Source organism: Pseudorca crassidens, chromosome 14 (assembly GCF_039906515.1).
Source record: "Pseudorca crassidens isolate mPseCra1 chromosome 14, mPseCra1.hap1, whole genome shotgun sequence".
NCBI lineage: Eukaryota > Metazoa > Chordata > Mammalia > Artiodactyla > Delphinidae > Pseudorca > Pseudorca crassidens.
In genome coordinates this window covers 28,616,026-28,638,834 of record NC_090309.1, presented here as the reverse complement: position 1 = coordinate 28,638,834, position 22,809 = coordinate 28,616,026, and the positions used below count along the sequence as shown (strand labels likewise).

Sequence of the window (22,809 nt, the reverse complement as noted above, 5' to 3'; positions counted from 1 at the left end):
CTAAAATACTTAAAGTGGTTGCCTTTGGGTAGAAAATAATGCAAAAATACTTAAAGTGATTGCCCTTGGGGAGTGACAATCAGGGGATAGGGCAGGGGTGCTGATGGGAAGACTACTCTCTTTCATAGACATCTCAGTAGAACTATTTGAATTTTAAACTATTGGGTTGGCCAAAAAGTTCGTTTGGGTTTTCCGTAACATCCTGCAGAAAAACCCAAATGAACTTTTTGGCCAACCCAATACTTACCTGTGTTTTTTTAATAAAAATAAAAAAATTAAAAGCTTAAACAGACCACTAAAGACCTTTAAAAAAATTTGCTTGTTCCTTTAGCCAGAGGACTTTCAGTGGTGTGATGTGAGCAGAAGCCGGGAAAACAGTGTGTTGAAGAATAAATGAGACACGAGATAGCAAAAGGAGACTGGTTTTCAATAAGCTGTGTTGATAAATGAAATGGGATGGGGACAGAGAGGACAACACGATCAAAGAAGGTTTTCAAAGGTGGCAGTGCTTAAGATGACACTTCTGCTGGCAATGTCCTCCTCAGAAACTGCTTGCCCAGGAACTCCTTAAAACTATTAGATTAGCTGGACTCACATGCCTGTCCCTGGTGGTTCTTTTTTTGCCTCACCAGTTGTCTTGCTGCGCCAGTATCTTTCCAAGGGAGAGTTCACGATGTATGCGAAGGAACAATTCCACAAAGCAGCCTTCTGGCAAGAAGAACTCTTGTATCTCTGTTAAATGTGGCTGGCAGAAAAAAACTTTCTGAGCCACCACCTAGATGAAAGGTAGTAACCTGACTGAGCTCATCAGACACAGACCAGGGAGTAGCTGAGTTAGAGAACTTCATTAGGGTCAGGTTCCACATGATGTTCATTTATAACACAGAACAGAGAAAACAACTATCATATGCAATATCAGACTTCCCATGATACAACACTTCAAAATCAGAGACTTAAACAATGCAGCCAATTTGCCCAAGTATTCATAAAATATTTACCAAGGCTTATGATGTCATGGCAGTTAGACCCTTTCTTGAGCAAACAAAGGTTTCTGGCTTCCTCTGCAACTAAAAATAATTAACACCTCCCACATGATCCAGCTGTGTGTTCCAGAGGTAAACTAGCAGAAGGGGCAACTTAGAAAAAGTCAAGGTCAAGGCACCATTCCACTGTGAGAGGCAAGTGGAGAAAGACTGCAGCAGGTTATGGTCAACAAAGAAGCAACAACACAAGGAGCCATGCAAGTCTCCCCAGATATTCCAGGCTTTAAATGTCACACCCTATTCTGTTCATCAAGCAACCTTTATAGTCTATAAAAGTTTTCAAGTTTTCTGAGTAGCTCCACCCAGTTGATAACAATTACCTCGTCAGGTAAATTACCCAGCATTTAGCATTTACATTTACCAATTGGTCTCTCCTGCTCAACTGACAATCAATCCCTAAAAGTTTATCCAGTGTTAGATGGTGTATCTGACAATTCAGTGAAAGGAAATTGGTCAAATCCAACAGTAGACTGCCAAAAGAAAGAAAGAAATGTCTAATCACAAAAATACTACAACTAATTACAAATAGTGATTAGGTTCTAAAGAGATTATCTCCTAGGTAGATTTTGATAGAAATCTTGAACAGTTTGGTGGGGGGGAGATATCCTGATGATTGGGTAATAACAGAACATGACAGAAACACTAAAAATTTTCTGCACACACACACACACACACACACACACACTCTAACATTACAAGTCTAGTCAGAAGGAAATACACCAGAAAAGGAAGATAGAATTTTTAAAAATAATTTACAAGCGATGTTCTTTATTACTTTTTATCAGTTCTAAAATATCATCCTCCTTTAAAAAAATTTAAGATTAGAATGACAGACTATTTCCTTCACTGTTGTAAATACTGCAAATTTATCAGCGGAGCTAAGTATCAATATAATTTTTCCTTAAGCTCAAACACATAAGGGAGCACTAAAATAGATTATAAACCTCATTTGACCTGATTTTATAAAACGTCACTCTGGCTGTCTTCAGTCCTGTTCTGTCTCCAGGTAGATTTCCAGGGTAGGCTTGTGTCACTTGGTTCATCTATAATAGGTCGGACAGGGTAGTCTGTAGTAATTGCCAGGATACCACCTTCTGTTCTGCGCTGCTTGACTGGCGTTTGGCTCTACATTCCAAGAGTACCTCCTTTGTAAACAGTCCTCTCCGTGGGGACCAGGAGTAGGAATATGGCCTCTCTGGTAAATGTTTTGATTCTGTGAAAATTTTCTTAAACAAAACAAAAGTAATACACCATTATTAGTTTTAATAAATATATATAATAAGCTTTATAAAATTATACATAGATACTCTGGTTCTACTGTTTTCTACCTGTGTGATTTTAGCAGATAAAATTGCTTAATCTGGGCTTCCCTGGTGGCACAGTGGTTGAGAGTCTGCCTGCCGATGCAGGGGACACGTGTTCATGCCCCGGTCCGGGAAGATCCCACATGCCGCGGAGCAGCTGGGCCCGTGAGGGCCGCTGAGCCTGCGCGTCCAGAGCCTGTGCTCCGCAACGGGAGAGGCCACGACAGTGAGAGGCCCGCGTACCGCAAAAAAAAAAAAAAAAAAAAAAAATTGCTTAATCTTTGGATTTCGTAGTTCTTTATAAAATAGAGCTAATAATACCTTCCATCTTCATGGATTGTTTTGAAGGTAAATTAAGATGATATACTTCAATTACCCACCACAATGCCTTGGCACACTGTAGGTTCCCAGAAGCCTTTCCACCTTTCCCTATAGAGATAAATGCCCATACTATTCTAATCAGATACATTCTCTCTAAGTGTGGCAGTGTTGACATGAAACAGAATAAGCTATTTATTTTTGAAACCAGGAACCTATTTTCACTTTATAAGTAAACACATATATAAATTAATTATAAAATGTAGAAATTCTAACCATGGCACATGCAGCAAATTTGGAAAATTAGAATTTAATTGTTTCAAAGGTAACATCAGTAAATCTAATATAATCATACAAAAGAAAATTTGGAGATCTGAGAAAAGTAAACACCTCCCAAAACCCCTCAATCCCACTTAATCTAAGTAAACTGGTTAATATTACTTTTGGTCTTTTTCCCCCTAGCATCTTTTTTTGACTGCTGAATCATAACCTATTATTTTCACTTATCGTAAGTAAGCTATCACTTTCAATGGTTTTATAAAATATCATAGTATGGATATAATAATTTACTTAGCTATTCTTCATCGTTAGAAATGCAAGCTGCTACCAATTTTTCCACTACTGTAAATAATGCTGGGATTAACATCCCAGAACATATACAACTGTATCCTAAGTACCTAGTCCAGAGTCTGATACATAGTAGGGAGTTTGAGGAATGTGCTGAGTGATTAAATGCACGTAGATTTTTCCATATTTTTAAGTATTTCTGTAACCTCATGGTGGAATTACCAGGTATGAACATTTTTATGGCTATTACAGTTATGTTTCAAAAGGGCTATACCATTTTTCAGTGCCCCTGGCAACACAAGCAACACCTTTTTGAAATGTTTACATCTGCTAAAAATGTCAAAACATCTTTTTGAAAACTGGAAGTTTACAATGTGCTAAAGTACTTTATTAACTCATGTAATAATCAATCCCAAGGTATATGTTATTAAAAATTTATTTATAATATTAGTAAAATTTCCATCTAATTGATAAGAAAATAGGAATTTAGAGATCTTACTCAAGATCACATACAGGGTGAACAGCAGAGCCAGGATGCAAACCCAGGTCCAGCCTTACAATCAATACCCTGGACTACCTTGTCAAAAACTTGCTAAATTAATAGCAAAATGGCAAAAACTGTTGTTGTTTTAATTGTACTGAGGTTTTTCCTGTTTCCCAAGTAAAAGTATGTTTGTGATTTATGTGTTCAACCCCTTTGCAAGTTTCTCTACAGGAATTTTACCATTTTCCCTATAATTTGTATTTACTCTTTAAATAGAGCAAACTTCCTTATTCTGAAAACTATACCACTATTAATGCAGCCTAAGAATGTAAGATCCTTTCTGACACTCACATCAAATTATTGGCTTAAACTAAGTTTAAGAATCAATGAAAATTTCTAAGTCCTCTTCCCAACTGCCTCTAAAAACTCACCTATTCCCCCTCCTATACTTGACTTTCCACCCCTAAATGCAAAATATGGAACAAACAATACCCCCTGGTTGACACTGATCAGCAAGAAAACACCAGTTCTTCACATTATAATGTGTTTGCACTAATTTACAATATTAATTTCTATTTCAATTCTAGAAAAAGGGAAAGCAGAGATACCTTTCTGATTGCTGCAAATCTTGGGTCTGGGTACGGAAATGCCGAGATGTTGGGTAACCTGGGGTCTAATGTAGGTTATACTTCCTTGGTTAACAGACTTATTAGCTGTGTGAACTGGTTCCATCATATGCGCTGAGTCATCAAAACCACTTGTTCTGGATACACTGGAATCCCGATTCCTCAAACAGAATGTTTCCACAAAATGTTACTGGTCTGCAAATTCAGTAGCCAATTTAGTGACTATATTTTGGCCTGTGAAAATAACAATTCCATCCTCCCCCCATTCCTATTTGTTTAGGTTTCCTCGAGCAAGTAAACAAGCTACAAGAAGAAGGGACATGTGCAACTTAAATGATATAAAATAGATCTTCCTAACCACAAATTTCATATATAAAATGCAACTTACTTTCTGATGAGACCATTCTGAAGGTTTTCAATGTAGTTTTGTCTTTCTAAGCAATGTCCACAGCTCCTATTAAATACTGAGGAGCGGATGAACTGTTAGAAATAACTGTACAAAAAGCAAATCTTTCCCAGAGAAAGCAGATCAAAGCTGAAATCCAGGGACTTCCCTGGTGGCGCAGTGGTTAAGAATCCGCCTGCCAATGCAGGGGACAGGGGTTCGAGCCCTGGTCCGGGAAGATCTCACATGCCGCGGAGCAACTAAGCCCATGCGCCACAACTACTGAAGCCTGAGTGCCTAGAGCCCGAGCTACACAACGAGAAGCCACCGCAATGAGAGGCCCACGTACCACAACAAAGAGTAGCCCCTGCTCGTGGCAACTAGAGAAAGCCCGCACAGCAACGAAGACCCAACGCAGCCAAAAATAAATAAATAAATAAAATAAATTTTAATAAGAAAAGAAAATGCTGAAATCCACTGACTAATTATTTAGGCTGTTATATCTCACTATTTCCAGATACATCCCTTTATAAACTTTTGGTAAAAGGTTATCTTATGTCAGAACAAATGAATTACAAACTCTTCTCTTTTTCCAAAATTTGAGAAATTCCCCTACACTTCTACCTTCAAATTTTATAAAAAGGGAAAAGTAGTGACAACCCTTATACTTACATCCAATTGCATCATCTGGCCACATGCCTTCTACATCAACCAAATATCTAAAAAACAACAAAATTCGAGTCATTTGTAAATAAAAAGAAAAGAAAATCAAGGTTTTGCAGAAAAGGTCCAATTTTGCTTTACAAATATAGATATAAAAATCCTAAGAAAATATCAGCACATCTAATCAATAATTATTAAAGAATGATATATACCATGAATACCAAAAGGCTTTATTCCAAGGATGCAAGGATAACGCAACTTTAGAAAATCTATTAATATTTTCTATTAATATTAATGTAGTTGTATTAATATTACACTAATACAACAATTTAATTAATAAATGAAAGAGAATAAAATACAGGACCAAACTGGCAGATGTTAAAAAGTTACCTGAGGGCTTCCCTGGTGGCACAGTGGTTGAGAGTCTGCCTGCCAATGCAGGGAACGCGGGTTCGTGCCCCGGTCCGGGAAGATCCCACATGCCACAGAGCGGCTGGGCCCGTGAGCCATGGCCGCTAGGCCTGCGCGTCCGGAGCCTGTGCTCCGCAACGGGAGAGGCCACAACAGTGAGAGGCCCGCGTACCAAAAAAAAAAAAAAAAAGTTATCTGATAACATACAACAGTCAGTTTTGGTCAAAATGCTTTGTACACTCAAAACAGGAGACTTAATATGACACAGTATTCATCAAGAACCAACAAATAACAAAAGACAAATTAGGATAAATATTAACATCATATCTAAAAACCCTATCTAACCAACCATAGGAGCCAGAAACTTAGGAATCACCATCACTGACAGCTATTTCTCCCTCACCCTCATCCTCAACCCACCACCAGTGCTAACAATGATACTGCCTACATACCTCTAGAATCTGTCCACATCTTTCCACCAAAATGACCACCATACCCTGGTCCAAGCCACCATTATGCCCAGTTTCTACAAAAGTCTCCTATCTTGTTTCCTCGCTTCCACTCTTTCTCCCTGCGGTGTATTCTCCACTCGGTAGCAAAATGATAGGTTGAAAATGCAATTGGGTATGTTCCACACACTCACCTCAAAAAAAAAGTTCAATGGTTTTCTATTACTCTTAAATTCTGAAACCTTAAACATAAGCCTGCACGATTGAGCTGCTGCCCACACTTGTAGCTCCGTTATAATCACATGCTCCCCCAACAGCCCCACCTTCCTGGCCAGTTCCTCCAGCACAGCATATGCTTTCCTCTTATAGGGTCTTCTGCTATTCCTTATGCTCAGAAATCTGTCCCCAATGTCCGTATCTGCTTAATACCTACTCAACCTTCAGATATCAGCTGAAACATCCCTAAATAAACCTTCTCTAATCTCCATGATGAGATCAAATCCTCCCTAAAATATGCTCTCATGGTACCGTGTTCCTCTCCTTGGCACTTGTCAGAGATGTAATCCTACATGCAGTGTATGATTCTTGAATATCTATTCCCTCTCTGGACTGTTAGAATTCACAAAGGGGAGGTCAAGTCTCTTCACTCACGAAATTTCACAAGTCTTTTTACTAGCACCCAGCACAGTGCTTAAATATAACAGATGCTCAATAAGTATTTCCTGCATGAACAACCATAAATTGGTACAGAGTAGCAACATCCACAAAAAGCAAAAGGACATAAACTCTTTGATGCAGAAGTCCCATTCTGAGTGAAGTTAACTGAGACAAAGCATATATATTCAAAGATGTTCACACAGGAATGTCCATTACTTTGATGTTTTATAATATCAAAAACTTCTGACTTTTATATGTTCATCAGTGAGCAAAGGTACAATGCAGCCTTAAAAAAAATAAACAAATGGGACCTAATGAAACTTAAAAGCTTTTGCACAGCAAAGGAAACTATAAACAAGATGAAAACACAACCCTCAGAATGGGAGAAAATGTTTGCAAACGAATCAACAAAGGATTAATCTCCAAAATATATAAATAGGTCATGCAGCTCACTATTAAAAAAACAAACAACCCAATCAAAAAATGGACAGAAGACCTAAATAGACATTTCTCCAAAAGGACATACAGATGGCCAAGAGGCACATGAAAAGCTGCTCAACATCACTAATTATTAAAGAAATGCAAATCAAAACTACAATGAGGCATCACCTCAGACAGGTTAGAGTAGGCATCATCAGAAAATCTACAAACAACAAATGCTGGATAGGGTGTGAGGAAAGGGAACCCTCTTGCACTGCTGGTGGGAATGTCAACTGATACAGCCACTATGGAGAACAGTATGGAGGTTCCTTAAAAAATAAAAATAGAATTACCATATGACCCAGCAATCCCACTACTGGGCATATACCCAGAGAAAAGCATAATTCAAAAAGACATATGCACCCCAATGTTCACTGCAGCAGTATTCACAATAGCTGGGTCATGGAAGCAACCCAAATGCCCATTGACAGATGAATGGACAAAGAAGATGTGGTAAATATATACAATGGAATATTACTCAGAGATAAAAAAGAACAAAATTGGGTCATTTGTAGAGACGTGGATAGACCTAGAGACTGTCATACAGAGTGAAGTAAGTCAGAAAGAGAAAAACAAATATTGTATATTAATGTATATATATGGAATCTAGAAAAATGGTACAGATGAACTGGTTTGCAAGGCAGAAATAGAGACACAGATGTAGAGAACAAACGTATGGACACCAAGAGGGGAGAGTGGGGCAGGGTGGGGGTCGGTAGTGGTGAGATCAATTGGAAGATTGGGATTGACATATATACACTAATATGTGTAAAATAGATAACTAATAACCTGCTGTATAAAAATAAATTTTTTAAATTCAAAAATAAATAAATTTTTAAAATTAATTAATTAATAATCATTTAAAAAAAAGAATGAGGTTGGAAGACTGTCAAAACAGCACACAGATCACACACTCAAGCCCCAGAAGATGGGGAAGTGCCTTAAGTACCCCACTTCGGATGACATCTCCCTGCCTCACAAGTCTCAGTCCGACTGGGCTAGCTTCGGCAAGGGGACGGAGCTGGATCAGGAGCCACTGCTGCCATATCTGGATCAAGTTCCAGTTTTGGTCTATCATACAACACCTAGCCAGACTCGCCTAGCAACTCAGCTGAGAGGAACAGAATAGGATAGCTCAAAAGAATAGGCCTCATACAGCATCAGCCTAAAGGAGTTTATGATCCTGGAAGAAATGGATCAGAAAAAAGGATCCGGGGGACTTCCCTGGTGGTGCACTGGCTAAAGACTCCGCACTCCCAATGCAGGGGGCCCGGGTTCGTTCCCTGGTCATGGAACTAGATCCCACACGCATGCTGCAACTAAGAGTTTGCATGCCTCAACTAAGGAGCCCACCGGCTGCAACTAAGACCCGGCGCAACCAAAAAAAAAAAAAAATCAATAAATAAAATAAAACAAATATTAAAAAAAAAGATCCAGGAGTGTGTGATCTGTGTGATGGACTTTGTTTATGACAACCCAATTTGATTTCTGCTGTGTATGCAGGTCACCTGGGCTGTACAGATGACTGGCTGATGAGATCCTTCACGTGCCCCTCCTGCAAGGAGACAGTTGATGCAGCACTGCTTTTGTCCTACGAGACTAACTGAGCCAGTGTCTCTCACCTGACTTCAAGAGAACCATTATTTTTGGTGGTTTTGATCTTTTGTCGTTGAGCCCAAAGAGCCGGGGATTAGGAATTAAGATAATGCATGAAAGTTTCCTAATAATTCCTGAACGGCTGCAGATGTTGGGGAAAAGTACGTGATATTTTAGAAATTTAGGGGGAAAAGTAAGATGCTATTTTTATGTAAAGCCTTCACCCAGTGTTTAAAAATATAATTGTATTTAGATCTTGTTATTGCTCCAGTACATAGGATTTGTGTAAAGTGTTACAGCAGCTATATATGTTTCAATTGTGTGTCGAAGATTAGGATAAAGATAGTGGTTGTTTTTCCTAAGTGAGATAACTTTCTTCTTCCCCCTACCCAAATTCTTTTCTGAAGTTGCTGGCATTTGGGTCAAGGTTTTATTTAAAGCTACATTTTATAACACTGGCACAAAAAAAAGTAGTTTTAAGCTTGTTTGCATAGTTATTTTTTTTTTTAGAATAAACATAGAGCATTTATTTTTTACTTTATAGGAACTCCACAAGTTAAGGTCCCATTGTTCTTTTGCTGTGATTGTTGTTACTATTGATGTTGCTGTTTTCTGTCTTTGCTGGTTCTTTCTAATCTACCATTTGTCGTTATTGGCATATAATCATCTCATGGTCACAAAATGGCTGCTGTAAAACCAAGTATCATATTCTCACAAAACAAGGAGGAAGCAGAAAAAGAGTCCAAATGGTCATTTTCCTAATGCATATTTATCTTTTTTCAGAGAAAAATATCATTCTCATAAGCACAGTAACAGCCTTCCCCTGTTTACTTATTTGCCAAAACAGACTGATATGACCATTCATAAGACAATTCATGGCAAAGAGGGATATGATAATGATTGCCTCAGCCTAACAAGGATATATCCACCAAAGCTGAATGCTTCACTCCTCAAATAAATCAACACTTTTCTACATACAACATACAAGTCTCTTGAAGGGTTCTTCATAAGTGCATTAGGGAAGAATTTAGTATGTCATAAGCACTTAAGAATTTGACATTCAACTGTAGTAGTATCCATGTTGGTTAATTTTCTTATAAGCCCCATGACGAGTTTGAAAAAAACTGAAAGAATTAGAATATCAGGTTCTATTAAACTCTTACATGTATCTTGCTTAAGTTTTTGTTCATTAATTTATATCCAACTACATAAAGCAAATTTGGAGGAAAAAATAATAATAAATAAATAAGACTGAGGTCTCCAAATATTTTCATAGGAAGATGTGTACCATATAGTAAATTATAAACCAGAATGTCTAAATACTATACCATTAAATCACATGTACAGTCAGTTCTGTATATCCAACGGTTCCATATCCTGCAGATATGGAAGGGCGACTATACTACACCATTTTACATACAGGACTTGAGCATCCGAGGATTTTGGTATCCATGGGGAGTCCTAAAACCAATCCCCTGCAGATACCAAGGGACAATTGTATATGCTTATATCTGCATTTTTAACGTCTGAAAAAGTATGTGCTAAATAATTACTGGTCTTAACCTCTGAGTAGGGGGCAAAATTGCCTTCCACTTCATACATTTCTCTGACTGCATGTTTTGCATTCAGCTTACATTAGCTTACGTTACTACTGTATACAGTACAATTTAAACAAGGTCTGCCTCCTGGGGTTGACAACTCACCTGCAGATGTGGTAGCCAGTCCTGTTTAAACCATGGGTACAGTGGACACCAATAAGCCTGTCTATAAAACAGTGAATATGGAATTAAGTAAGCAAAGTAGATACACTAAAAACAAGTTATACAATTTTCTGAAGAGTAGCCTTTATTAGTTACCACAACACTACCACTATCCTGAAAAGGAAAAACTCTGAAGAAAAGAGTGTTTTTGCAGGACCGTACTATAAAGTCAAAATTCATTGTCTCTGGGAAATTTTGCATAGCCTCCAATCAGATGCAATAGTGTGGACTGGAGAATGCCCCAAAGGAACTGATTTGACTATAGAAAAAGGGAGTGGAAAAAAACCAGGCTATCAGAAGAATACAATTTGATTTTGAGTGAAACAAATGGAATGCCTTCACTTTTAATGCTCCATATTAAAAAGAACAAACAGTTTCTGAAGGGCTCTTGGGGTCCCAAAGCACTTCCATTCCTTCTCTCATTCACTGCTGCTCACACGTCATGGGTCTATGTGCCTGTGCAGTTCTTGGGTAAGTAACACCGTGCTTATTTCACAATGAAAAAGTAAGGCTTGAGACGTAAGCCCAAGCTGCACAGCACGCAAACAGAAAAAAGACTAGAATCGAGTCTCAGATTTTTCCAAGTATGCCACAGTATTTCGTGGTCCAGCACTGGAAAAATTATATGAGAAAGTAAATAAAAAACAACAACATGTAGCTGATCTCTGCAAAAGGTATGTCTGTGACTAGGTGGTGTCTGGCATTCGTCATCTCCTGCCTGGATTACTGCCGCCCTACAATTCTAACGATCTCTTCTATTTCAACTGATCCAGGCTTCCCTGGTGGCGCAGTGGTTGAGAGTCTCCCTGTCGATGCAGGTGACACGGGTTCATGCCCCGGTCCAGGAGGATCCCACATGCCACTGAGCGGCTGGGGCCATGAGCCATGGCCGCTGAGCCTGTGCATCCAGGAGAGAACACGGCAATGAGAGGCCTGTGTGCCACAAAAAAAAAAAAAAAAAAAAAAGTCTATTTCAACTGCTCCTCCACATGGAAGATGGTATCTTTCTAAAATATAAACTTGGCTGGATTGCTCTGTTGCTTAAACATCTTCACTTAGAACAGAACAAAGCCCAAGTTTTTAGCATAGCATTGAGCACTCTATATAAACAAATATCACTCTGTCTCTCCAACTGAATTATAAGTTCAAACTATGACTTACAAGGACCTACATCATCCACCTCCCTCCTTTCCCCTGCCACCCTCCCTGATCTTATTCTCTACTGCTCTGCCCTCACTCACTTACCCCTGTCCAGCCACACTGGCCTCCTTACTATTCCTCAAACATGCCAAGCACAGTCATGCCTCAGGGACTTTGCACCTACTATTCCTTCTGCTTCAGAACACACCCTCCCACCCCATCTCCATTCTCCCAGAACACACCCTCCCACCCCATCTCCACTCTCCCAGAACACACTCTCCCACCCCATCTCCACTCTCCCAGATAGCCAATGGCTTGTTTCTCACTCCAAGGCTCTGCTCAATCGACATCTTAATAGAGGGGACTTCCCTGATCACCTACCACATTCCCTCACCTCTTCATCTTCTTTTGTTATTCTCCAAAGCATTTACCACCAATTGACACTCCATATATTTACTTATTTATTCATCTCTCTCTCCCACTAGAATGTAAATTACGTAAGAGCAAGAACTTTGTTCTGTTCCTACTTCCTAGAAGAGTGCCTTCAATGTAGAAGGTATTATACAAATATTTGCTGAAAATGAATGTATGAATTCTCTGCCCTTTCACACTACCCTCTAGTCACACCAGAGGCTGCCCCTCCAGAGCACAAGTTCAAGCCCTGTGCCTTCTGTACCTGTCCCCAATACCTGGGCTGTCCTTTCCTCATTCCGGAAAAATCCTCTTCCCCAAAGCCCAGCTCAAATGCTGTCTCCTCAGTCAGGCCTTCCTCAATTTCTCCTCTATATTCCTGCTGCATTTGATTCTTCTATTATAATTAACCCACTTATAGTCACTACATGTTTCTCTTCCTAGATAACTGTAAGTTGCTACTGAACAAAGACTTCTACTCACTTCTGTATCCCCGTGCCCTAACAACAAATCTATAAGGCTCTCAGTGTTTACTGAAACAATTTATTTTCTGAGTCTCTACCAATTCTAGGGAGTGGATAGTATAGTCTCCTCATTATCAGTGAGCCTGGCACCTGTGGGAGGGGCTTATACCACAGGAAGTCACCCATGGATCATAACTAAGGTTGTGAGACTGCAATGGCAGAGAGCATGGTGAAGTTAGCCCACTGCATGCAGAAGACCCACAGAGGAGTCAGCATATGCAATGGACTACACTTGGTATAACATGTGAACAATCAAGGTTTACAAACGTGTTCTCATGCACTTGTAAGGATCTACTAGCCCACGCGGAACAGACAGAACACACACAAAGGAGCCTGGAGGAAGTGAGTAGGCCGGCAGCTGCACCCTAACCTCTTAAGAGGTAATATTTCTGTGACTACAGTTTACACGAATCAGATAATTTGCCTCCTTTCTAGACACCCTGGTTATCACACGCAAGGTCAAGTCTCTCAAATTTTAAAGCTAAAGTACAGGGAAGATCTGTGAATAGGGCTGAAGATATTTAAGAGCTAGTACCTGCATTAAGCAACCAGGTTATAGAATGAAAAGTCATCTTGAAATTCCAGTCTCGCCCTCCTCTCTCACCTCCTATCCCCTATCTTCCCACCTCCATCTCTATTCCTTCTCCCCTACTCCCTGTTTTATGTATATATGTGCATCCTTTTATATATACACGGAATATTTACTGTCTGTTAGATTTATTTAATAAAGTGCACACTCCTCAGGCTAAATTTAGAAAGAGGACAAAATGAACACTTTCTCATGAGGGTCAGTGGCGTTCCAAAGACAAAAGATTCCTCAGTCTTAAAACATGACAAATACGATGTTCTTTCTGATAGCTAGATGCTAGAAATAGGCAAGTGGAACCTTAAATTCACACGCTATTAAGACCTACTATTAACAGAGTAGATCTTAAAGTGGAAACAAGAAAACATCAGCCTTTTAAGTTCTTCCTGTCTGAAGATAAGAATAAGAGGTGGGAGTGTTCTTCCTCACTTGCACCCGAAGTGTAAAAGCGGCAAAAATATCTTAAACACATATACGATAAGGAAGCCGCTCTTCTTGTCCACTCTGTTTTGTTTTGCTTCTACGGATGTGTCTCACTCCGAACCTTTGCTTTTTGTTTTCTCTTTTATATACGCTAAGACCCTGAGAGTCTTAACCTTTTCTTCCACCTCTCAACCAATAAATAGGACAGAAGAACATTTTTATGTTTTTATGTATTTTCCATTCAAATTTTTAAAAAAGAGGTAAGTAAGCTAGTTCAGTTGAGATTTCTCACAAAAATCACTTTCCAAACTAAACTAAATTGTTGTGACCATAAACAGGAAAAACACCGTACTCTATTAGCACCATCTGACATTTCCACCTTAATGTTACCAAACACAACAGGCCTAATATCAGAACTATTAAAAATGTTAAAAATCCCCAATCCCACTCAAAATGCATACCAAAGTTCAGGTAAAGGAAAAAAAAACAAAAACAACTCACCATTATCTTTATTTTCTTTCAGAAACCCTTTAACAGCACATTGGAATTTAAAAATGGTGTGATCATCTGGCACCAGATGCCCAATTGTACAAATTTTTAAATAAGGAATAATTTCTTGTAAGTCCTACAAGGCAAAACCATGAAAATATATATTATTTCCAAGCTGCTTCAAGATAATATGGAATGGGGTGAAACAGGTGGGGGTACAAATAAAACATGACAGCCATCAGTTGGTAAATAATAAAGCTGGATGATTTCATGGGTATACAAGGAACACTTACAGTATTTTAATACTTTTGTATATGCTTAAAATTTGTGATAATTGTTTAAAAACAAGACGACACTGTAGGAAACAGTTTGGCACTTTCTCAAAGTTTAAGTGTAGAGCTACCATATGATCCAACAACTCTGCTACTACCTACGCTGCACATCTAACAGAACTGAAAGCAGGGATTTGAACAAATATCTGTACACGAATGATCATAGCAGCATGATTCACAATACCTACAAGGTGGAAAAAACCCAAGTGTCAATCAACCGTTGAATAACAAACCATGGTATATACACACAATGGGATTTATCAAGCCAAAAAAGGAATGGCCTTTTGTTACATGCTATAACATGGATGAACCTTGAAAACATGATGTTTTGTGAAATAAGCCAGACATAGAAAGAAAAATGTTGTAGATTCCACTTACACGAGGTACCTAGAATAGGCAAATTCATAGAGACAGAAAATAGAATAGAGGTTTCTAAGGGCTGGTGGGAGGGAAAATGGGGTTGTTACTGTTTGATGGTTACAGAGTTTTTGTTGAGCATGATGAAAAAGTTTTGGTTATAGACAGTGGTGATGGTTACACAACACTGTGACTGTATTTAATGCCATTGAACTGCATATTTATAAATGGTTGAAATAAATATAATTTATCTATATTTTACCACAATAAAAAAAAGAGAAATAACTGAGCTGAAATTTCAATTCTTCCTTTTCCGAGAGTCAGTTTCATCGCCTGTAAAATTAGTAATTGTAGTTGTCTATCCTCTGAGCTTAGTGCAGGGTAAGCACTCAGTAGGAGATATCAGTACTACTTCCACTTCAACAGCAAAGGATTGCTGTGAAGATTAACTAAGTCAATGCATGTGAAAGAACTTTCTAAATGGCAAACTGCTATACAAATCTTAACGAACATGAGGTGTTACTGTCTCCCAAGGCCATGGAACAGGTCAGAAGAAGGATAATTCTTTTGCACTGGTATGTCCTACATGGGCCAAGAGGATACATGGGTTTTTGTATTATATCAGAAGATATTAGGGAAAGAAAGCATAAAACTTAGAGAACAATTGTCTTTTACTGTGATGCTTAAACATGCTCAGGCAACTGCTTAAAATAAGGGCTAAAGACATAATGGACATACCTTTCTTTCCTTTTAGGCTACTACTATTCTTAGTAAAAGTTTACTTCATTTTCAAAATATAGAACATGGAAGCTTATAGAATTTCTTAAGCATATCTAGAGACTACTGCCAAATATATAGTTCAATTCATATCTTTAATCTCATTTTGAAACAGCAATTACAAATGTGTATTTAAGGAAACCACTAGCTTCCCTTTTTGAACCCATGAAAGAAGGCCAGGATTCACCTTAGCATAAGATGATAACTACTGAATTACTATGAATTATTCCAGTATCAGAAAGAAGGTCATTTTCAATTATGGGTTCCATTTACCTCTGGCTTATAATAGCGGCGAGTATATGTTAAGTCAATAATCAGCCCAAGTTCTTCATTCTGCTCTTGCAGTTGTTAAAAAAGATCGAAGGGGGAAAATTATTCTTCTGGAGCAAGATTCTTTTCAAAACTCAGAAAAGAATCAGAAAGAATAAAATAAGAAAGCACATGTGTTTAAAATCCTTTACTGTATTATCCATTTATTCAAACCCTGTGATGCTAACATATGAGATTCAAAGTAAAGTTTCCTCCTCTGGAATTTACAAGCGATATTACAATCCTTTCTTCCAGAGAGATTAGATGGAAGAAAATAAGTTCACTTCTCTATATTTATTTCTATGTTTCTTTGTTTCATTTTGGTCTCCTAACCAGACTGTAAACTCCCAGAAGGCAGGGACCACATCAATTGTGCCTACCACTGTATTGCTGGCTCCAATCAGAGTGCCTGAAAATAGACACAAAAATAAATACTTCTTGAATATCTACATATAGGAAGGATGGCTTTCACTGCTAAATATTCTTTCATGTATTTGGCTTATACATGTACCCTGTTCCATTGATCTCTTTGGTTATTCAAGTGTCAGCAACACACACTTTTTTTTAAATTAGTAGACTAGTTTTAGAGCAGTTTGAGATTCACAGCAAAAGTGAGCAAAAAGTACACAGTTCCCACTTATACCCGCTCTCCTTCATCCCACACAGCCTTCCCCATGATCAACATGGCACACCAGTGTGCTTCATTTGTTAGAATTCATGAACCAACACTGACATATCATTATCATTCAAAGTCCATAGTTTATTGCATTCATGGTACAAGTAACTGACTATTCTATATTTCTAGTATGGTCATCTCTAAACATTTACATACTGAGATACATATTACTTTCTTATAAATTACTTTATTCTTTATTTATAGTTAAGGCATTATATTGTTGTTGTTTTTTTCAATTAAGTACAGAATTAGGTTGTATTTATCTATGAATTCCATTTCTGGAGAGTAAAGGAGGTATTAAAAAGTATTTGCTATAAAAAGGGAAAATGGAGTACGACAGGGTTGAGAGCCAGGGCTCTATATGGTGAATTCAGATTTCTGGAAGAATACGGTATTAACTTTTGCTTACCTTTCTGAAAGGAACTTTGAAAGCAATGAAACGAGTCCCAGGCATCCGCTGTCCAACTGGGAGATAGTCCTTCCACCTGTTAATATATTTTTTGTTAGGAAAATTTTATGTTAGGCTGTCTCCCTGCATAGGATGAATGCGCCTTGAAAATGGAAATCATATCCCTGTAGGGTAGGTCCCTCTTCTTTCTGCTTTGCATTTTGCTGCTCCACTTATCAACCCCACCTAGTAATAACCTATACTTCCCTTGTTCCTGTTGTCCCATCTTGATAACAGATAAAAGGCAACGAAACAATGCAAAGGTCTCAACAAATAAGGGATATCTAAAACCAGAGATGGCCAGAACTTCTGTATCCCTGATAAAACCTAGCCTGCTGTTGACTACTAAGGTATCATTAATACATGCGTGCTGACTGAAATAGCTCAAACTCAATTCTTCCACTTCACAGTTTATTTTCAGTCCTCATACAAAACCTGATGATAAAATTCCTTAATGCTAGGAATCACAGTGAAAAATAATATCTGAACTGACTTCTGTAAGATGAGTTAGAACTAAGGTTAATTCAGTGTAGCTGAAGCATAGAAAGTGAGGGCAAAAGTGGCGCAAGATTGGGCCAGAGCAGAAGAGAGGATTCTAGACCACGCAAAGTCTTAAAGGCCAACGGTTTGTTTTCTATTCTCAAAACAATGGTTTTGAGCTATGTTTATGGGCAATGTTCCAACTTGCTTTTAAGGTTTCTTGTGTGAAGAATGGATTGGAAGGAAACAAGATATATGGACACTAGTTAGGACCTAATTGCAACAGACAGGAAAGTTCAGTATTAGGATGTTGAGGAAGAGCTGACAGATTCAGAAGAAATTCAGGAGATAAACTGAAGCGGGCTTAATGGGGTATGAGATGGAGGAAAGGAAGGTCTTAGGGAACTAAAGCGTTTACTGCACATATGAGCAAAGTCTCAAAATTAATCATTTCATCGTACAGAGGTAGATCTCTCAAATGACATCAGTTAGGAAGCAACAGTATGCCCTTTATCATTCCAAGAGACAACACAAATCAATTGTTTCGATGGAAAATTCGGAGGTACCCGTGTGTTTTTTCACTCAAACTTAGTTCCAGTTCCTCTTACATTTTCTGTGCCAAATCAACACAGCTTGAGGAACTGAAGGGGATTCCATCCTGGTAATTAAGGAGGGTCCCCAACACTGACAGTCCCATCTTAAAAAGCAGTCACTCTGCATTTTACCCGAGGAGCAATGGCCAGAGCCTCCCTTTTAAAACGGTGGGGAGAAATCAGAACATCACACACTGTCCCTTTCAGCTACTGTGAACTGAGCTGCGAGACGACCAATACCCCCTAGCACAGCACGGATGGGCCAGCTCGCGGGAGCAACTGTGACAGGCGACAGCACAAGAGACGAAGCCAAGGCCCAGGGCTCTGAGCTCCACCGGCAACGCCCAGGGGCCAAGGCGTATTACCTTTCCAGGATGTGCTTTCCGCCCTTCCTCTTGGCCGACGAACGTCCGGAAAAGCCGCGACGCTGGCCCCAGCGCCCGCGGGCATGATGCCACTGGCTCATGTGACCCCCAAGATATCGTCCACCCAACGTCAAGAGTGCCAAAGTCGCCAACCCGGCGCCCGCGGTGCCAGCACAAGGCCACGAAACATAGGCGCCTAGGCACAAGCCCACGCAGCTCGCAGACCTCCTTCTACTGCGCAATCACCATCGCCCGTCGAGATGATGTCATCACGTCGGCCTACTGAGATTCTTCATTAGTAAAGAGGATTCTGATGCCTGCAATTTCCCTCCTTAGCAGGAGGCTGGTAGCAGAGGTCCATTAGTTCGTGTGTGTACCCTTCAGAATTCCAATCATACGGGACATGGAAAGTTGTCCCACTCTCCCACTTTCTTGTGTGGTTCTTTCACATATTTCCCAAGTGCTTACATACACACCTGTATCTTGTATGTAAGTATTTGTGCGTAAGGGATATCCTGTATTTTATAGAAGAGCAACATACTGTACATAGTCTACAATCTATCTTGGATAGTGATTTTCCCAGTCAATTTTTGCGTACATCCATTCTATTCTCTTCAATAGCTGCGTAACATTACATAATTTACATGACCAGCCCAATATTGATGGACTTTTAGTTGTTTTCAGTTTGCGGTTTTTTGTTTGTTTTCTGGTTTTGTCCTCTGTTTCAGATAGGCTGCAATGTGAACCTCTTTACACATGTATATAACTATATATAAATTTCTAGACATACAAATTCTGGAATGAAAGAGATGCAAACTTAAAATATTGAAAGATTTTCGATCAATCTAATCTGCCTAATCAACCTTCAAAATTATTCTATCAACTTATACTCCACTCACAGTGAAACATTTATTGGGTTTCTATTATGTGCCTGGTATCATGCTGGAGGTTGACAGTATGGATTTACATTTTAGACAATTCCAAAAAATGCCTGAGAGAGGTAAAAGTGGCGCTCAAGTATAACATTTCCGCACAGTATCAAGCATATGGATCTGTACCTGTTAGAAAAACTATGAATCATGCCACAAGTGGAACAGCAAAGAACAGCATGTTCTACAGTAGTTCTAAGGGTATAATAACATACTAATTTCCATTGTTATTTATAATAACAAATGTTTTTGTCAGTTTTACTTTTTAGTTTCTAATTTCATTTTTATTAACATCTGTATTGAAGTATAATTGCTTTACAATGGTATGTTGGTTTCTGCTTTGTAACAAAGTGAATCAGTTATACATACACATATGTTCCCATATCTCTTCCCTCTTGCGTCTCCCTACCTCCCACCCTCCCTATCCCACCCCTCCAGGTGGTCACAAAGCACTGAGCTGGTCTCCCTGTGCTATGTGGCTACTTCCCACTAGCTATTTTACGTTTGGTAGTGTATATATGTCCATGCCACTCTCTCACTTTGTCACAGTTTACCCTTCCCCCTCCCCATATCCTCAAGTCTATGCTCTAGTACGTCTGTGTCTTTATTCCCGTCTTACCCCTAGGTTCTTCATGACCTTTTTTTTCCCCCTTAGATTCCATGTATATTTTTTTTCCTTAGATTTGTGTTAGCAAATGGTGTTTGTTTTTCTCTTTCTGACTTACTTCACTCTGTATGACAGATTCTTGGTCCATCCACCTGACTACAAATAACTCAGTTTCGTTTCTTTTTATGGCTGAGGAATATTCCATTTTATACATGTGCCACATCTTCTTTATCCATTCATCTGTTAATGGACACTTAGGTTGCTTCCATGTCCTGGCTATTGTAAATAGAGCTGCAATGAACATTTTGGTACATGACCCGTTTTGAATTATTGGGTTTCTAAGGGTATACGCCCAGTAGTGGGATTGCTGGATCGTATGGGTGTTCTATTTGTAGTTTTTTAAGGAACCTCCATACTGTTCTCCATAGTGGCTGTAGCAATTTACATTCCCACCAAAAGTGCAAGAGTGTTCCCTTTTCTCCACACCCTCTACAGCATTTATTGTTTCTAGATTTTTTGATGATGGCCATTCTGACCGGTGTGAGTTGATTTCTCATTGTAGTGTTGATTTGCATTTCTCTAATGATTAATGATGTTGAGCATTCTTTCATGTGTTTGTTGGCAATCCGTGTATCTTCTTTGGAGAAATGACTATTTAGGTCTTCTGCCCATTTATGGATTGGTTTGTTTATTTGGTTTTTTTTTTACATCTTTATTAGAGTATAATTGCTTTACAATGGTGTGTTAGTTTCTGCTTTATAACAAAGGAATCAGTTATACTTATATATATGTTCCCATATCTCTTCCCTCTTGCGTCTCCATCCCTCCCACCCTCCATATCCCACCCCTCTAGGTGGCCACAAACCACTTAGCTGATCTCTCTGTGCGATGCGGCTACTTTCCACTAGCTATCTATTTTACGTTTGGTGGTGTATATATGTCCATGCCACTCTCTCACTTTGTCACAGCTTATACTTCCCCCTCCCCATATCCTCAAGTCTATGGTCCAGTACGTCTGTGTCTTTATTCCCGTCTTACCCCTAGGTTCTTCATGATCTTTTTTTTTTTTTTTAGATTCTATATATATGTGTTAGCATACAGTATTTGTTTTTCTGTTTCTGACTTACTTCACTCTGTATGACAGACTCTTGGTCCATCCACCTCACTACAAATAACTCAGTTTCGTTTCTTTTTATGGCTGAGGAATATTCCATTGTATACCTGTGCCACATCTTCTTTATCCATTCACCTGTTTATGGACACTTAGGTTCCTTCCATGTCCTGGCTATTGTAAATAAAACTGCATTGAACATTTTGGTACATGAGTCTTTTTGAATGATTGGTTTATCAGGGTATATGCCCAGTAGTGGGATTGCTGGGTCGTATGGTCGTTCTATTTGTAGTTGTTTTTTTTTTTAACATCTTTATTGGGGTATAATTGCTTTACAATGGTGTGTTAGTTTCTGCTTTATAACAAAGTGAATCAGTTATACATACACATATGTTCCCATATCTCTTCCCTCTTGCGTCTCCCTCCCTCCCACCCTCCTTATCCCACCCCTCCAGGCGGTCACAGAGCACTGAGCCGATACCCCTGTGCCATGCAGCTACTTCCCACTAGCTATCTACCTTACGTTTGTTAGTACGTATATGTCTATGACTCTCTCTCGCCCTGTCACAGCTCACCCTTCCCCCTCCCCATATTCTCAAGTCCGTTCTCCAGTAGGTCTGTGTCTTTATTCCTGATTTACCCCTGGGTTCTTCATGACATTTTTTTTTCTTCTTAAATTCCATATATATGTGTTAGCATACGGTATTTGTCTTTTTCTTTCTGACTTACTTCACTCTGTATGACAGACTCTAGGTCTATCCACCTCATTACAAATAGCTCAATTTCGTTTCTTTTTATGGCTGAGTAATATTCCATTGTATATATGTGCCACATCTTCTTTATCCATTCATCCAATGATGGGCACTTAGGTTGTTTCCATCTCCAGGCTATTGTAAATAGAGCTGCAATGAATATTTTGGTACATGACTCTTTTGGATTTTGGTTTTCTCAGGGTATATGCCCAGCAGTGGGATTGCTGGGTCATATGGGTGTTCTATTTGTAGTTTTTTAAGGAACCTCCATACTGTTCTCCATAGTGGCTGTAGCAATTTACATTCCCACCAACAGTGCAAGAGTGTTCCCTTTTCTCCACACCCTCTCCAGCATTTATTGTTTCTAGATTTTTTGATGATGTCACATCTGACCAGTGTGAGATGATATCTCATTGTAGTTTTGATTTGTATTTCTCTAATGATTAATGATATTGAGCCATGTTGCATGTGTTTGTTGGCAATCTGTATAGCTTCTAGGGAGAAATGTCTATATAGGTCTTCTGCCCATTTTTGGATTGGGTTGTTTGTTTTTTTGTTATTGAGCTGCATGAGCCGCTTGTAAATTTTGGAGATTAATCCTTTGTCAGTTGATTCATTTGCAAATATTTTCTCCCATTCTGAGGGTTGTCTTTTGGTCTTCTTTATGGTTTCCTTTTCTGTGCAAAAGCTTTGAAGTTTCATTAGGTCCCATTTGTTTATTTTTGTTTTTATTTCCATTTCTCTAGGAGGTGGGTCA

General features: G+C 38.9%; 1 protein-coding gene and 1 pseudogene across 3 annotated transcripts; one reads left to right on the top strand and one right to left on the bottom strand.

The window, feature by feature from the left end:
• Positions 1-1,778: 1,778 nt before the first annotated feature.
• Positions 1,779-21,717, bottom strand: LOC137206092 (RNA/RNP complex-1-interacting phosphatase-like). Of its 3 annotated transcripts, XM_067704692.1 has the most exons (9): positions 18,654-21,717; positions 17,177-17,252; positions 16,056-16,115; positions 14,329-14,452; positions 10,687-10,747; positions 5,400-5,446; positions 4,731-4,806; positions 4,325-4,503; positions 1,779-2,269 (listed from the first exon to the last, which is right to left on the bottom strand). In XM_067704692.1, exons 1-9 carry the CDS (start codon positions 18,752-18,754, stop codon positions 2,169-2,171), a joined length of 825 nt encoding a protein of 274 aa, XP_067560793.1. In that variant the 5' UTR covers positions 18,755-21,717; the 3' UTR covers positions 1,779-2,168. The 3 variants fall into 3 exon arrangements, with proteins under 3 accessions (XP_067560793.1, XP_067560794.1, XP_067560795.1); XM_067704693.1 differs by lacking the exon at positions 16,056-16,115; XM_067704694.1 differs by lacking the exon at positions 1,779-2,269 and having other exon boundaries at positions 4,331-4,537.
• On the top strand, positions 8,270-9,530 carry LOC137206094 (RING finger protein 11-like; annotated as a pseudogene).
• Positions 21,718-22,809: the final 1,092 nt, after the last annotated feature.

Bases quoted from the DNA above. Each gene is read 5' to 3' on its own strand.
- LOC137206092 (XM_067704692.1), bottom strand. From the start codon at position 18,754: ATGAGCCAGTGGCATCATGCCCGCGGGCGCTGGGGCCAGCGTCGCGGC. The intron at 17,253-18,653 runs GTAATACGCCTT...ATATATTAACAG, and splicing joins GGAAAGCACATCCTGGAAAG to GTGGAAGGACTATCTCCCAG. The intron at 5,447-10,686 runs GTGAGTTGTCAA...GTTGTTTTTTAG, and splicing joins ACTGGCTACCACATCTGCAG to ATATTTGGTTGATGTAGAAG.